The 15,124-nt window shown below is 47.6% G+C and overlaps 1 protein-coding gene across 2 annotated transcripts in view; it reads left to right on the plus strand.

Annotated features, from left to right (window-relative positions):
• The first annotated feature begins 3,519 nt into the window (after positions 1-3,519).
• The window catches only part of col6a2 (collagen, type VI, alpha 2), a 69,891-nt gene continuing 58,286 nt past the window's right edge, over positions 3,520-15,124 (plus strand). Inside the window, exons 1-3 of one of the 2 annotated variants that reach the window (XM_052015509.1) lie at positions 3,520-3,861; positions 11,191-11,329; positions 13,993-14,615. In XM_052015509.1, coding sequence (XP_051871469.1) covers positions 11,200-11,329; positions 13,993-14,615 — 753 coding nt within the window. In that variant the 5' untranslated portion in view covers positions 3,520-3,861; positions 11,191-11,199. The remainder of the gene's footprint in view (positions 3,862-11,190; positions 11,330-13,992; positions 14,616-15,124) is intronic. The other variant, XM_052015520.1, reaches the window with a different exon arrangement.

The following is a 15,124-nucleotide window of genomic DNA, read 5'->3' on the forward strand; positions in this document are numbered from 1 at the left end:
CTAGCCCCCAGGCCGGCTCCCAATCCACTGTCATCGAGTGCCCCTCGACAGCCCCCTGACCATTTGGCCTGGCCACCTGGCCCTTCATTGCCATTTAGGGTCTCGACCTGAAAGGTCAACTGTCCACTTCCCTCCATAGATGCTGCCTGACCCTCTGAGTCCATCCAGCTTTTAGTGTGTTGCTCCAGATTTCCAGCATCTGCAGTCTCTTGTGCTTCCATGCTGTAGGTGGGTACTTGATGGTCAGTACAGACATAGTGGGCTGAAGGGCCTGTTGCTGTGCCGTATGACTCCATGACCCTTATCTTTAAGATTTTATAATCCCACAAATAATGAGATAATTTCTGAAACAAACATCCATTCTGCTGAAGGGTCTCATAACTGTAATTGTTAACAGTTTCTCTTTCCACAGATGCTGCCTGACCTGCTGAGTGTCTGTTTTTTTTTGTTTCAGATTTCCAGCTCCTGCAGATATTGGTTTGATTTTTGGAGGTAATTTCCGAAGTGTTGCCCCTGCCCTAATGTTAGACACAAGACAGTCATCTGAAGCTCAGCAAACTCCCATAAAACAGCAGTATGATAATGACCAGATAATCTGTTTGGCTGACATTGCTATTCTTAGTCAAAGAAGTGTCCTTTTTCTGTCTGGTCTGCAAGGACCTTGGTTTAAGGTGCAGCCATAGAGGGAGGACCTATGGCCCACCGAGTCCGTACCAACCATCAACCAACAAATGAGATCCATCCAACTCCCCTCAGATTCTACCATTCCCCAACACACTGGGGGCAATTAACCTACCAACCCACAAATCCTTGGGATGTGGGAGGAAACCCACGCTGTCACTGGGAGAATGGGCAGACGCCACACAGACAGCACCCAAGGTCAGGATCGAACCCGGGTCTCTGGCGCAGTGAGGCAGTGGCTTTACCCGCTGCGCCACTATGCTGTCCATAAATTCAACAGTTCAGAGTTTACAGTTTAGCCAAAAGGTAAACCCGGTGGTAATGTGGTAATGTAGGTAGACATCTCTCCTGGATTTCTAGCCACCACTGTCGTCCCCAGCCCCCTCCTGGGATGCACTTGGTACCTGGAATGGGCAAATGGTCTTTGGAGGAAAGGTTGGATGGGTAAGGCTTGTAAAAGATGGAGCCTGGAAGAGGGAGAGGGGACGACTTAAACATATAAGATGCAAGGGGTGAGTGTGGAGGGGGTGTTTCCTCTTGTGGGGAAGTATCTAGAACTAGGGGCCACTATTTCTCGGTTTATTGCCTGTGCCACTGTAATGTTATTATTTGGTGGCCTATAGACAACTCCCACCAGTGACTTTTTCCCTTTACTATTCCTAAGGGCTGGCACGGTAGCGTAGCAGTTAGCGTAATGCTATTACAGCGCCAGAGACCCGGGTTCAATTCCGGCCACCATTTGTACGTTCTCCCCATGCCTGTGTGGGTTTCCTCCTGGTGCTCCGGTTTCCTCCCACATTCCAAAGACGTACGGGTTAGGAAGTTGTGGGCATGTTATGTTGGCGCCAGAAGCATGACAGCACTTGCGGGCTGCCCCCAGAACACTCTATGCAAAAGATGCATTTCACTGTATGTTTCGATGTACATGTGACTAATAAAGATACCTTGTCTTGTCTTGTAACGCCTGACCCGCTGAGTTCCTCCAGCTCCTTGGTGCGTTGCTCCAGATTTCCAGCATCTGCAGTATCTTGTGTTTCCCTGGTATAGATGGGTACTTGATGGTCAGTACAGTTAAGAGAGATGATGTCAAATTTTTCTCTCGGAGGAGCTTTGGATCTCTCTTGCTTAAAGGGCAGTGTAAGCAGAATTTTGGGATATTTGTTAAGGCAGAGGTAGGTGAAAAGCAAGTGGGTAAAAGGTTACCAAAGGTAGGTGGGAGGGCAGAGTTGAGGTTACAGTCAGATGAGCCACAGTCTCACCGAATGCCAGAGCAGACTTGAGGGGCCTAGTGGCCTGCTCCAAATTCAGATGTTTGTTTCTTTCCAAACCACACACGAGATACTGAGCAATGAACAGAAAGATCTTACCAAGATAATCATTACCCTATGGTCCAGTTATTTGTGGTCCTCATAGAACATAGAACACGACAGCACAGTACAGGCCCTTCAGCCCACAATGTTGTGCCAACATTTTATCCTGCTCTAAGATCCATCTAACCCTTCCGTCCCACTTAGCCCCCTATTTTTCTATCATTCATGTGTCTATCTAAGAGTCTCTTAACCTCATAGATAGAGAGGGGAGGGCAGGTTGGGCCCTGAGCCTCTGTCCATTAACCCTTCACCCAGGCAACCAACGGGACATCAGCCAGAAGAGGAAGAGCCAGACGATGAGTTGGACCACAAGGTCCCTCTGGCCAGAGACCATGGCATCAGTTCCCCAGTGTGTGACTGTCGGAGGTGCCTCTGGGGCTCGCTGGCTGACCCCAGCTCATAGCTCACCTTGCCCCAGTTCCTGGGGACTGCAACCCCCTTCAGGGAGATTTGGGAAGGGCACCAGGAGATGAGATGGTTTAGTCTCCTTGCCATTCTACCCCCCGTACGAAAATGATAGTCTCAACCAGATGATGATAGTGATTAGTTAACCAAAGTGAATACTCTGTGTGCCAGCTGTTCCACTTTAGAAGGTGTCCACTAATAACTAGCTTGGGTTAAGATTGTTCTCTGTGGCGCATTCTCACCATGCTATGCAATTAGAAAAGCCAAAACTTGTCGTTCTACAGCACCTTTTGTGACCTCAAGACCTCCTGATGCACTTCAGGGAAGTGTGATTGAAATGCAGTCACTATTTTATTGTGGCAAGCACAGCAGCAAATCTGTGCACAGTGAGCCCCCACAAGCAACAGCAATGGACTACTGTTGGCAGCTTTGGTTGAGTGGAGGGATCCACTGCTCACAATCAAGTCATTCGATGGAATCCTTTGGATCGATGCAAGGGAATAGAACAGTCCCCGGTTCCATGTTCCTTCAGGGAGATGGGAACTCGGACATAGAGTTTATTGTGCCCGGTCCTGGAGAACGAGAGGATGGCCATTCCGAGTCAAGGGGTGAAAGACCTCCCAAATGAGGCAATTCTAACCCCAAGCAAGATCAGAGACACACTTTGATGGATCAGACTGGACTGAGAGCTGGGCACAGATCCTGGGTGAACTGATGTGCCAGTCATCTCCTCAAAGTACAATCTAGCTCTGTGTTTAGAAGTGGAAAGCCAGCCTTAACCTGCTGACAGAACATCAAAGAAACCTGACATTCAGGTGAATAGTTATCGGCTAATTTAACATGATGGGTACATCAGAATTATCAAGTGGACTGTCTAATCAAGTCAGACGATGTAAGGAGCTGAACGAACATTGTCAGTGCATTACTGGAAAACTGCATATCTAATTTTTTGTAAGTGTTCGGGGAAAGTTAACAGAAAGATCTGCGCGACGTGGGGGCTGAGGGAAGCAGTTGGAATTGGAGCTGATGGTTGGCCCTTTCTGGAGAAACGGCGCCGCCTGGTGATCGCAGGCGGGAGTTTGGAACCCTGAGAAGGGGGGTTTGGGACCAGTGTGAGTAATGGATCTTGGAAGGCACTTTGGGTAGGTTGAGTTCGCCTTTGCAAGGCATTTAGGCTGAGTATAATTTTTTGAGGTCCTCCCAGTTTAGAGACGCCCAACTCTAAGCTGGTTGCATTCCTCCTCGCTTGGAAAAAGAATCCCCAAAAACTTTACGCTTCCCATTTTTGTTTAATTTGTTGTTGGGCCATGTAAAAACAAAATCTCGAGGAGAAAGTTACAAAGGAACAGTCGCTTTTTGAAGGTTTCATCGTCTTTTGAGAGAAGGAACGACATACCGTTGGCAGGTAGTAAAACACTGTGTGTATGTGTGAGAAGTTCTGAAACTTTGCTTTAAGTAACACGAGCACTTTTTAAAAATTAGTAATTACAGCTTCTAGACTATTTGTGAGTATTTTTGCAGAACTCAGTAAGATGTATTTCTAAGTGGCAGAATATGATTAACGCTAGAAGATATGTGGGGAATTCTTTCTATAGTTTGAACTCAATCCTTTTCAAAAAAAACTAAAACTAAATATTAAGAGTTTGCATGACTGTTGTTTTGTAGTGCTTTTTTGTTGGACTTGCATTATATTTCTGCTGCATGTTAATTTGTTCTCGATTTGCCTGTCCCATTAACCCTTTAAGGAGCTACTGAACGATGTCAGACGCACTCCCCAAGCTTTAAAGTGGTACCATAATTCCGTTCTAATAATTGGAGAGGTTATTATTAATTGCACAAAATGTTGCGATTATTTTGAATTGAATACAAAATCGTGTGTCCTCTTAAAAGTGAATCACAAACAGGCTTCGTTTCTTCCTCAAAGGGAATTTAGTTTTCTCTAAACTCGTTAAAATCTGTTTCCCCACTTCTGAAAAATATTGAAACAATCTATCGCAATGTGGAGTTTGAACAATGAATTTAAGGTACAGTAAGTGGCTTTCTGGCTGTTTACAAATTGCTTATTACAAGTTTTATTTTAAAGTGCATCCCTAGTGCGTTTAATTAACATCTTACCCAAAAGAGCAGACTCGAGATGTTTGATTCCGACAAACCATATATGTAGGTCTGTGCCATGGCATTTTTTAACAGTTTCGTTTAGAAACAAAGTTTTGGATTTATATTAAATTAATTACACGATTCGGAGCTGCTGCAGAGACGTTTCTTGAGATGCCTGCCCTCTAGTGTTGCCACTGTGCTCTGCAGCTCCAAGTAAAGTCATTCATAAACTTGCCATGAACTGTGAGATCAAAGTGTAAGAACTGTTCATTTAATTTTTTTTGATTATCGAAATATTTCTGATTTATTCCGTACCTGGGAGGAACGGGTTTTTTTACAGCATTGTGCCATCTTGAATGTTGTTGGAGTGTTCTGACTAAATGTTGCTGCAGTTTTAAGGTGGCTGAGAAATACTTCCCTGGGCACTCAGTCTTGGCCCTGCTTCTAGTTGCTAAGGCTATGTGACTCTGTCCCTTGCCTCCGACATGGGCCCAGCTAGCCCCCATTAACTTCTCCCCTCACCCAGACTCTAGGGAAAATAGAACTTGTGTATGCAAGGTGCTACTGCCTTGCTATCTGCCCACAAGCTCACTAGAGCAGGTTTGGAGGCTGGTGATTGAGGACCTTGGTGTGATCTGCCATCCCACTGACAGTGGACCAGAGCAGCCTGTTTTTCTTGTAGTTCTTGAACAGTGAGCAGTAACAAGAGCTTGCACCTAACGTCAGCAGCCAGAGCTGCTTGTCGTAGACAAGGTCATAGAATTGGACAGCACAGAAACAGGCCCTTCGGCCCACCACGTCCATGCCGACCTTTTTGCCCATCTACACAAATCCCATTAGCCCCCATTAGGACCGTATCCTTCGATGCCTTGCCTGTATAAGTGCCGGTGTAAATGTCTGTTAAATGTAGCGATTGTATCTGATTTCACCACCTCCTCTGGCAGCACGTTCCAGATGTCAACCACTCTCTGTGTAGGGGGGAGAAAGCTTTCCTCTCAGACTCCCTTAAAACTCCTCCCTCTCGCTTTAACCCTATGCCCTCTTGTTTTTGATATCCCTGCCTGGGAGAGGGTTGGGGGGAAGATTCTGATTATGCCTTTTATGAACCTCCATGAGATCACCCCTCAGCCTCCTTTGCTCCAGGGAAAACAAGCCCAGCCTATGCAATCTCTCCCCATAACTAAAGCCTCCTGATGAATCTCCTCTGAACTCTCTCCGGTGCAATCACATTCTTCCTCTAAGTGTGGTAACCAGAACTGCACACAATAATCCAAATGTGCTCTAACCAGTGTTTCGTAAAGTTGCAATATAAACCTCCAGTTCTTATATTCTATGTCTCAACCTACGGAGGCAAGTGTGCCATACACTTTCTTCACCATCCTGTTGACCTGTGTTGCCACTTTAATGGAACAGTGCACTTAAACCTCAAGGTCTCTCTGTTCGTCAACATTCCTTACCACCCTACCATTTACTAAATGTGTATCACCCTATTTGACTTTCCAAAGTGCATTGCCTTCCACTTGTCGGGATTAAATTCCGTCTGCTGACGCTCCACCCAACTTCCTAACTGATCCATAATGTTGCCGAAGCCATTGATGCAGTCATCAGGGTGACCAGCGAGGCGTGGTACTTGGCTTTATCAGAAGCGCAGGAGTCTGCCTGGGATCTGGGCTCCGATCGTAGGTTAGACCAGTAACCTTCATTTCTATAGCAACTGCATGACCTTTGGGTGTCTGCAAGTGCTGCTCGGCCATTGAAGCACTTCTGAAGCTAAACCGTGTAGGGAACATGGCGGCCAATTTGTACAGAGCAAGATCCCACAAACAGTACTGTGATGGCGGTCGGATCATCCATTCACAGTGACGGTGGTTGAGAAATAAATATTGGCCTGAGACAACTTTGTGTTCATCTTTAAACTCGTACTGGAGTATTTCACAACCACTGGGCACAACCCTGGTTTGACATCTCATCCGGAAGTGCGGCACTCCCTCCAACCTGCACTGGGAGCACCAGAGGTGTTCAAGTCCCTCTGGAGTGGGACTTGAAGCCCTGATCTTCTGTCTTGGAAGGGATACTGAGGTGTCTCTGCCCCTCCCTGTCTCTGCCCCTCCCTGTCTCTGCCCCTCCCTGTCTCTGCCCCTCTCTCCTCACCACTTGTCCCTCTATTTCTGGCTAGTTCCGCCAGTGTGCAGCCCTTCTACACATCTGTAATCAGCTGTGGCACAAGAAGGCTTCATGAGCAGTGATTCCCTCTGTCACCATTTACTGAAATAAGCCCCCCCCCCCCCCCCCCCGTCATACTTTTCAGAATTGGGGGCCTAAAAGGGTTAAATTCCAACAAAATGTTTCTCAGAACCAGGAAGATGAGGAGCTGGTCTAATGGATTCTCTAGAAAAAGACAGAGAGAAAGTTCTTCCTCTAGTGGTGAGATATGATTCTACACAGCTCTCCAGTAAACAGAAGTGCTGGTGTTTAATGGTATCTACGGTATTGCCTTCGTTTCTGGCAGCCTTCTCTGCGAAGGGTCTGTCAGCCTCGGAGGCGACACAGGGTCCTGGGGGGTGGAAGAGTGAACTGTGAGAAGGGGTTGGACTCCCCGGAGTATAGAAATTTGGCCAACGATAAGTGGAGGTAGTGAGAAACTCTGAAGGAGTCCAGCAGCAGGGGAGAAATTGGAGTGAGATTATGAAGGGCGACATCAGGGAGCATTTCCTCAGGAAAAGGTCGGTGGAAATCTGGAAGCCACTCCCTCCACAAAAGGTTATTGGGGTGGGGTGGGGGGGTGAATAACATATAAAAGATTTTGGATCGTTAGGTTGTGTAACAAAGATGCTTGAGGTGGAGCCAAGGCAGGTTGATGGAGGCAAGGTATGGATCAACCGTGATCCAAGGGACAAGATAAGATTTCTTTATTAGTCACATGCACATCGAAACACACAGTGAAATGCATCTTTGCATAGAGTGTTCTGGGGGCAGCCCACAAGTGTCGCCACGCTTCCGACGCCAACATAGCATGCCCACAACTTCCTAACCCGTACGTCTTTGGAATGTGGGAGGAAACCGGAGCACCCGGAGGAACCCCACGCAGACACGGGGAGAACGTACAAACTCCTTACAGACAGCGGCGAGAATTGAACCCGGGTCGCTGGCGCTGTAATAGCGTTACGTTAACTGCTACACCACTGTGCCTGAGTGGCAGAATGGACTTGAAGAGCAGATTGGCCTCCCGTGTCCTTGGATCTGCTTTGGAGCCTGGTCAGCTTCCTCCGTGGGTGGTGTTGAGGGCTCCACTTGGGATTGGATGGGGCTTCGTCGGTCCAGCCAATAGGGTTTGGAGGCCCATAGATTAGTTCCATTACGTTGCTCCGGGGGTGGTATCAGATGTCCCTGCTGGGTGGCACCCCTGCTTCGCAGTCGGGTTCCCCAGTCCTGAGGGGTTGCTGCACTGTCGATGGAACCACCTTTCAAATGGGAATATTAACCCAGGCCCCACCCCGTCCCAGATAACTCCCCTGTTCGTGTTTTTCTTGAAGTTGAGCAGGGGCAGTTCTCTCCAATCTCATGGGTTAATATTTTCCCCCTCAGTCGACCTCACCTAAATAGATGATCTGCTCAATTACCATGTTGCTGTCTGTGGACTCTTGATGTGCACAGATGGGCCAGTGTGTGTCTCCCCTGTATTCCCACTGTGGCTGGGGCTGGCTGGCCGGCTGTCAAGTGCTTCAAGAGATCAGTGGCACTTTGGAGATTCCTCATTGCAAACTGGAGCGCACTGTATAGGGCAGTCGTTGGGCTCCGCACAGAATCTCTGGAAAAGATGGGGGAGGGCCCTTTGCTACGGCTTGTTCTGCAAAGAAGAGGTGCCCCTGTCTCAACCCAGCCGTGTTCTGAGAGGTGCTGCCCGTGTCTCCGTGGTGCGTGGAGCCAAAGCGATTCTTCATCCCAAGTATCCGCAGGATACTTTTTCAATTGAGGAACATTTCTCAATTGAGGAACAGCTGCCCCAGCTGTTGAGTTACTGAGTGCCAGTGCATTGGACTATGTGCCCCCCCCACACACCCCCCCCTTCAATGGTCTGGTTATTCTGGTTGGTAAGAGTGGAGATGTCATCTCAGGAGTGGAGCCCTGGCAGTAACTCTTCCTTCGCCCCACCCTTTGGATGCAGAGTTTGTTGCTCACGGACAGACGATCCCAACTCCATGTTCTCTCCCTCCTGCTGTGGTCCACCTCGAGCAGGAGAGTAAGTCGATACAGAAGACCTGATTCGAACTTGGTGGAACTTCCACGTCCACACTGCACTTTCTCTGTAGCTTTACTCTGTGACACTTTACTCTGTACTGTTATTGTTTTTACCTGTACTACATCAATGCACTCTGTACTGACCCAATGTAACTGCACTGTGTAATGAATTCACCTGTACGATCGGTATGCAAAACAAGTTTTTCACTGTACCTTGGTACAAGTGACAATAATATACCAATACCCTGCGTCCGCCCAGCTACAGCCGAAACCCCTCATCCGCCCCTTTGTCGTGTTCTGGACGTAGATATTCTTAAAAATTCCCAGCCCCACCACCCCCTCCCTGAGAGCCTCCTCATCTCTACACCACTTGTGAGTGTCAGCTCAACAAACTCTTCCAACCCATGCCAAATCACGGAAACGCTCAGCAGGTCAGGCAGCAGCAATGGAAAGAGAAAACAAGAGTCATCGTTTGAGGTCTGTGACCCTTTCTTAGGTGCTGCCTGATCTGCAGAGTGGTCCCAGCATTCCCTGATTTTATCTCAGATTTCCAGCATCTGCAATTCATTTTTTCTCTCTAATTTTCCACACCGAACCCTGTTTGCCCATCACTGGTGGACCAGTGTGCATTGGCCTGCAACCTCCCAGCACCTCCAACACAGAAATTACCTCCTTGTATGTAGATTACCTATCACCCTTCTTCATCTCTGCAAGCTCCACCAACAATACACCCCCTCCCATCACCCATCCCTGTCTTGCTTCTTCCTTTGCCCTTGGTCTCCCTCCGTTGGGAAGACCTTGAGCTCTGGATTTCTACCCAAAACTTCTTGCTTTGCTACATTTTCCCTCCTCCACTCTCTTTAAACCTTTCCTCTTTAAGCTTTCCGTTCCTACTGTGTCCTTTACCTTAGCCTTCAGTTCATCTATAAAGAATTTGGGCCATTTTTTTTGGGATATGGGCATTGCCAGCAAGTCTGTTCCCTATTACCCTTAAGAAGGTGGTGGTGAGTCACCTCTTTGAACCCTCTGCAGGCCAAGCGAGCACACCAATACCTCTACTTCCTCAGAAGGCTAAGGAAGTTCAGCATGTCCCCATTGATCCCCACCAACTTTTACAGATGCACCATAGAAAGCATCCTATCACAGTTTGGTATGGTAACTGCTCTGCCCAAGACTGCAAGAAATCGCAGGGAGTTGTGGACACAGCCCAGTCCATCAAGCAAACCGACCTTCCCTCCACTGACTCCGACTACACTTCCCGCTGCCTTGGGAAAGCCGCCAGCGTAATCATGGACCCCTCCCACCCCGGTCATTCCCTCTTCTCCCCTCTCCCATCAGGCAGAAGATATAAGAGCTTGAGAGGACAGCTTCTATCCCACTGTTATAAGACTCTTGAATGGACCTCTCATTCACTACAGAAGAACTTTTGATCTCCCAATCTACCTCGTCATGGCTCCTGCATTTTGTCTACTTGCACTGCACTTTCTCTGTAACCATAATATTTTATTCTGTATTCTGTTTTCTTTTTTACTACCTCTATGCACTTGCATATGGAATGATCTGTCTGGGGTGGCAGGAAAACAAAATCTTTTCACTGTATCTCAGTACATGTGACAATGATAAGCCAATACCAATTATCAATATGGGAAAATGAGTAGCTTGCTCAGCCATTGAAGACTTGGAGGACCTGGAGTTGCATTAGGCTAGTCCAGGTACTGATTTCCTCCCCTGAAGAACATTAATGAACCAGATGGAGTTTATAAAATCAGCACAGCAACAGGCCCTTCAGCCCACTATGTCTGTACTGACCATCTATTGACCATCTATTACCCATCTATACCATGGAAATGCAAGAAACTGCAGGTGCTGGAAATCTAGAGCAACACACTAAAAGCTGGAGGGGCTCAACGGCTCAGGCAGCATCTATTGGAGGGAAATGGATAGTTGACGTTTCGGGCCGAGACCCTTCACCTGGACTCGAGCTGAAGCATCTTGACCCAAAAAGTCGACTGTCCATTTCCCTCACAGATGCTGCCTGCCGCGCTGAGTCCCTCCAGCGCTTTGTGCGTTGCTCCAGGTTCCAGCATCTGCAGCCTCTTGTGTCTCTAGAGTTTGTAAAATGGTGGTTTTTGTGGTCATTATTTCTCATGACTCATTTTATTAATTCCAGATTATTAACTGGAGTTAAAGTTAAATGAACATCCACAGCTACCCTACAGGATCCTCAGTGGGATTTGAACTCGAGGCTCTGGACTTGTAGTCCAGTAGTTTAACCACTGCACCACCGTTGTGTCATCGTTCTGCTAACCCTGAATAAGGCCAAGTGGTGTGACTGCGCCAAGCCTTCCTGGCTCCAGATTTGTGACTCCCTCTGTGTCTATTTCGCTGTGTCTCACAGGCCCTGTGGATGAAGATGTGGCTACCGTTCTTGGCATTGCTGCTGACCAGCGGGGCCTTCATTGAACCTGTGAGAGGACAAGCTTTAGATTACAGCCCTGATGATCTGCTGCCCACTCCTGGCCCCCCTGGATGCACAGGTAGGACACTCGAGAGGGGTTTGTTGTTCTGGAGATATTGCATTGAATGGTGTCACTCAGGAGGCATCCACCCTCCGTGATAGTCGCTGGGGGAAGACAGCGCCTGGTGTTGTCAGTGAGCCATAAACCCCAAAGAGCCCATTCCAGAGTTCAACTTGTCCTCGACACCCCCACGCCCAGCCTGAATGTGTGACCAGGGGTGTGCATACCAGCGTCAACACGGGGGCGGCCTCTACGGTTTGAATCACTCCCTGGCTATCTCGAGATCTTAAAGGTCTGTCCTTGGGATGCGGCCATTGTTTGCAGTTCCCTAGTTATCCCTGGGGGTGGGGGGTGGGAGGGGCGTCGGTAGGCATAATTCTTCGACCACTGCAGTCTATTAGGTCCATGCATGCTGTTGGGTTTGAGACAGCGTGTGGCCCCAGTGTGGTGGTCCCGTGCAGCTGGTGCATGACTTCCCAGCAGTTTTTTTTCGGCACTCCCTCTAGGTTCTGGTTGAGTCAGGGAACCAATAGCCTCGCTGTGTTACCTCCCACTGGATGTCCACCCACAGTGTGAATCTGATTGGCTGAAGGCTGGAACTTATTAGGAGGCCACTTGCTGAGATTATGTTTGGTGCAGAACCTATCCACTCTCATCAGGCATATTTCCAAAAGTTTCATCATGTGATGTCCTGCATTGAACTAACCAAACCAGAGTCTTGCCATTGAGTCCAACCAACGGTGCTTCCCAGCCTAATGGGAAGCAAATAGGCTATTGATTATCTGATAGGATGTTGCAGGAAATTTTGACCCAAGCATGTGAGGGAAGTGAGAAAAAATTCATCAGTGTAATGTCCTCTAAATATCTTTCCCAAGCAGCAGGCCCCAGAGACTGTAACTCAATCCTAGCAGATTCCCCTTGAATCCCAGCATGACTCTGTGGGATCAAAGTTCACCCTGCTGCCGGAATGCCGTGCGTCAGTTGCCGCTCATTGGAATAATTGTGGGGATCAGGCAGTCCCCAGTTCCCTGGGCAGTAGGCAGCAATTCCATCCAAAAGGTTCTGGTCCTGCCTCTCAATCAGGCCAATGATTCCCCTTCAATCCCATAAAGAAATCATTGGCCTGATTGAGAGGCAGGACCAGAACCTTTTGGATGGAATTGCTGCTTGCTGCCTACCGCCCAAGGAACTGGGGACTGCCTGATCCCCACAATTACTTCAACCCGAAAAACTTGTACAAAGGAAGCAGTTTTAAATAGACTACTTTAGATCTGAGCCTTTCATGAAACCCTGAGGGAGCTACCCATTCTAATTACTCTGACCAAGAGGGCCTTAAAGTCCAGATGCACCTTCTAATATTGATCTTTATTGGCCGGGATGTTCGTCGTCTTCTCCAGACCACCAGGCAGAACACTTGGGTTGATGAGAGAGGGCCCATCACATCCAAAGCCATTAAGAGGCTCCTGTAGCATGCTGCCAAGGCTCCTTGGTACTTTGACAAGCAGCAGCCAGTGACTGAATTGAACTTTAGTGTTCCTGTGATATAAATGTTCTGATTTGACGTAAAATTAACGTAAATGGAACAGGGGGAATGAAAAATGCAGCAGGCAAAGACAGCAACAAACCCTCAGCAAGATGGCTTGTGCACATAGTTTTAATGGATGAGAACAATGCAGAATCCTGACTATAGTCTTACAACATGCCCTCAATTCAGGAACTGTTCTCTAGATTGGAAAATGCCACTCTGAGAGATGAAAGTCGGAGAACTAGAGACTCGTCAGACTAACGCCCATTGCTGGAAATTACTCGAGTGTATAATTAAAGGGCAGAGTGACTAAACGTAATGAACATTTGATCAGAAAGTCAGCTTGATTTGTCAAGGGTAGGCCATGCACGATAAACCTAATTTTTAAAGAGATGGCTAACAGGAATGTATATGGATGTTACTTTATGGATTTCTGAAAGCATTTGATAAAGGTCCTGACAAGAAACTGTGACCTAAGATTGAAGTTTATGGGACTGAAGAGAAGTCATTGGCCTGATTGAGAGGCAGGATGCAGAAAGAAGAGGTGATTGGCAAGTCATACAGGAGAAGTATCTCTCCGGTTCTCTGCTCGGGCACACTAATCAATAGATTTGTAAACGATACAGATGGTGAGATGGAAAGCCAAGTGCCCAACTTTACCACTGGGATGGATGTCACTGGTTTTGTAAGCAGTGTAACTATTGATTTAAATAGATGTATTAATAGATAGAATAAAGAGATCATTATTGGGGGTCTGGCTCTTTGCATCTTGTTGAGCTAACAGCGTCGCGATCGCTGTCAACTGTTGGAACCCTTTGTGGGCGAGCTTTGGTAGTGAACCTTTCTGTCCATAAGGTTGGCCTGATGGGTTGTCCCTCCCCCAGTGGTCTGGAGTAGAACTGTAGTGGGTGCTCAGTTTTAATCTCCAGGAAGACTCGCTACTGCCCCCTGTCTCTCGGCTAAGGCTTCCACCTTCTGCATTTTGCAGAGCCCATTAGGATCACAGTGCTGTGATTTATATTTAAAGGCCACCACTTGTAGCGAGTAAACTTCATCTCTGCTATTTGTACGCAGTGAGGGTTTCATCTGTGCTTGGCATTTCTTAATATTTCAGGGTCTTTACCAGACTTTTTGCTGTGTTTTGGTTGTGTTTCAGAGAAGCTGGAATGTCCAATCAGTGTGTACTTTGTCCTCGACACTTCGGAGAGTGTGGCCCTGCAGTCCCGTATCCATGGCAACCTGGTCACCAGCACCAAAGAGTTCACCAGACGCTTTGTAGAGAGAGTGACAGACGGGGTCTTCAAGGCCAATGTGGAAATCATCTGGGAGTTTGGAGGGTTACACTTCTCTGACGAGGTGTTGGAATTCAGCCGCATAACCCCCGTCAAAAGAAACTTCCTATCAGCTCTGGACGGAGTTGATTACATCGGCCGTGGCACCATCACAGACTGTGCCCTGAGGAACATGACCAACAACATAAAGCAGCAGGGCCGGCCCGATACCCGCATCCGTTTTGCCATCGTCGTCACCGATGGTCATGTGACAGGAAGCCACTGTGGTGGCATCCAGCCTGTAGTTGAGAAAGCCAGGGACTTCGGCATCAGGGTGTTTGCCGTCGCTACTGATGACATACGCGCCAAGGTGGATCCCAGCTTTGAGCAAACCCTCAAGACCATTGCTAACTTCCCGCACGAGCTGTACCGAAATAATTACACAGCCACATCTGCCTTCGATCTGAAACAACCCGAAAATACAATTGATCGAATCATTCAAGTCATGGTAAGGTGTTATTTGTTGAAGAGTATCTCCACTTGGGATTATTTCTGTTTTTTTGCTAGAGATTAGAACCTTTGGGATAAAGTCAAATCCAGAAATTTTTATGGCTGTTTTAGTCAGGGCACATGAGGTGTTACTATAGTGTAGGGAGTTATAAACAACAGCTCTCTTGGGTTAAGGAATTAACAGGTTGATCCCAGGTTACTAACGTTTCCTGTGAACTGTTAGTAACGCGGACAGTTCACAAGTCGGGAAAGCAGCTGCAAACAGAATTCCCACACAGCAGAAGATGCCTGCAACCCTGCAGCAGCCGGCAAATCCATCCCACCAGTCCTCAGTCTTGAGTTGTACATAAGTTGGGCATTTGTAAGCTGGGGAAGACCTGTATTCTCTGTTCTGAAACCAACAGATGTATAGTTATGGGTACAGTACTGTTTAAGTTTATTCAAATTTTAAGTTTATTGTCATAGGCATACATACCCAGGGTATAAATGCCATGAAAATGAGCTTTT

The sequence above is a fragment of the Pristis pectinata genome, chromosome 1 (assembly GCF_009764475.1).
Source record: "Pristis pectinata isolate sPriPec2 chromosome 1, sPriPec2.1.pri, whole genome shotgun sequence".
Taxonomy (NCBI): Eukaryota; Metazoa; Chordata; class Chondrichthyes; order Rhinopristiformes; family Pristidae; genus Pristis; species Pristis pectinata.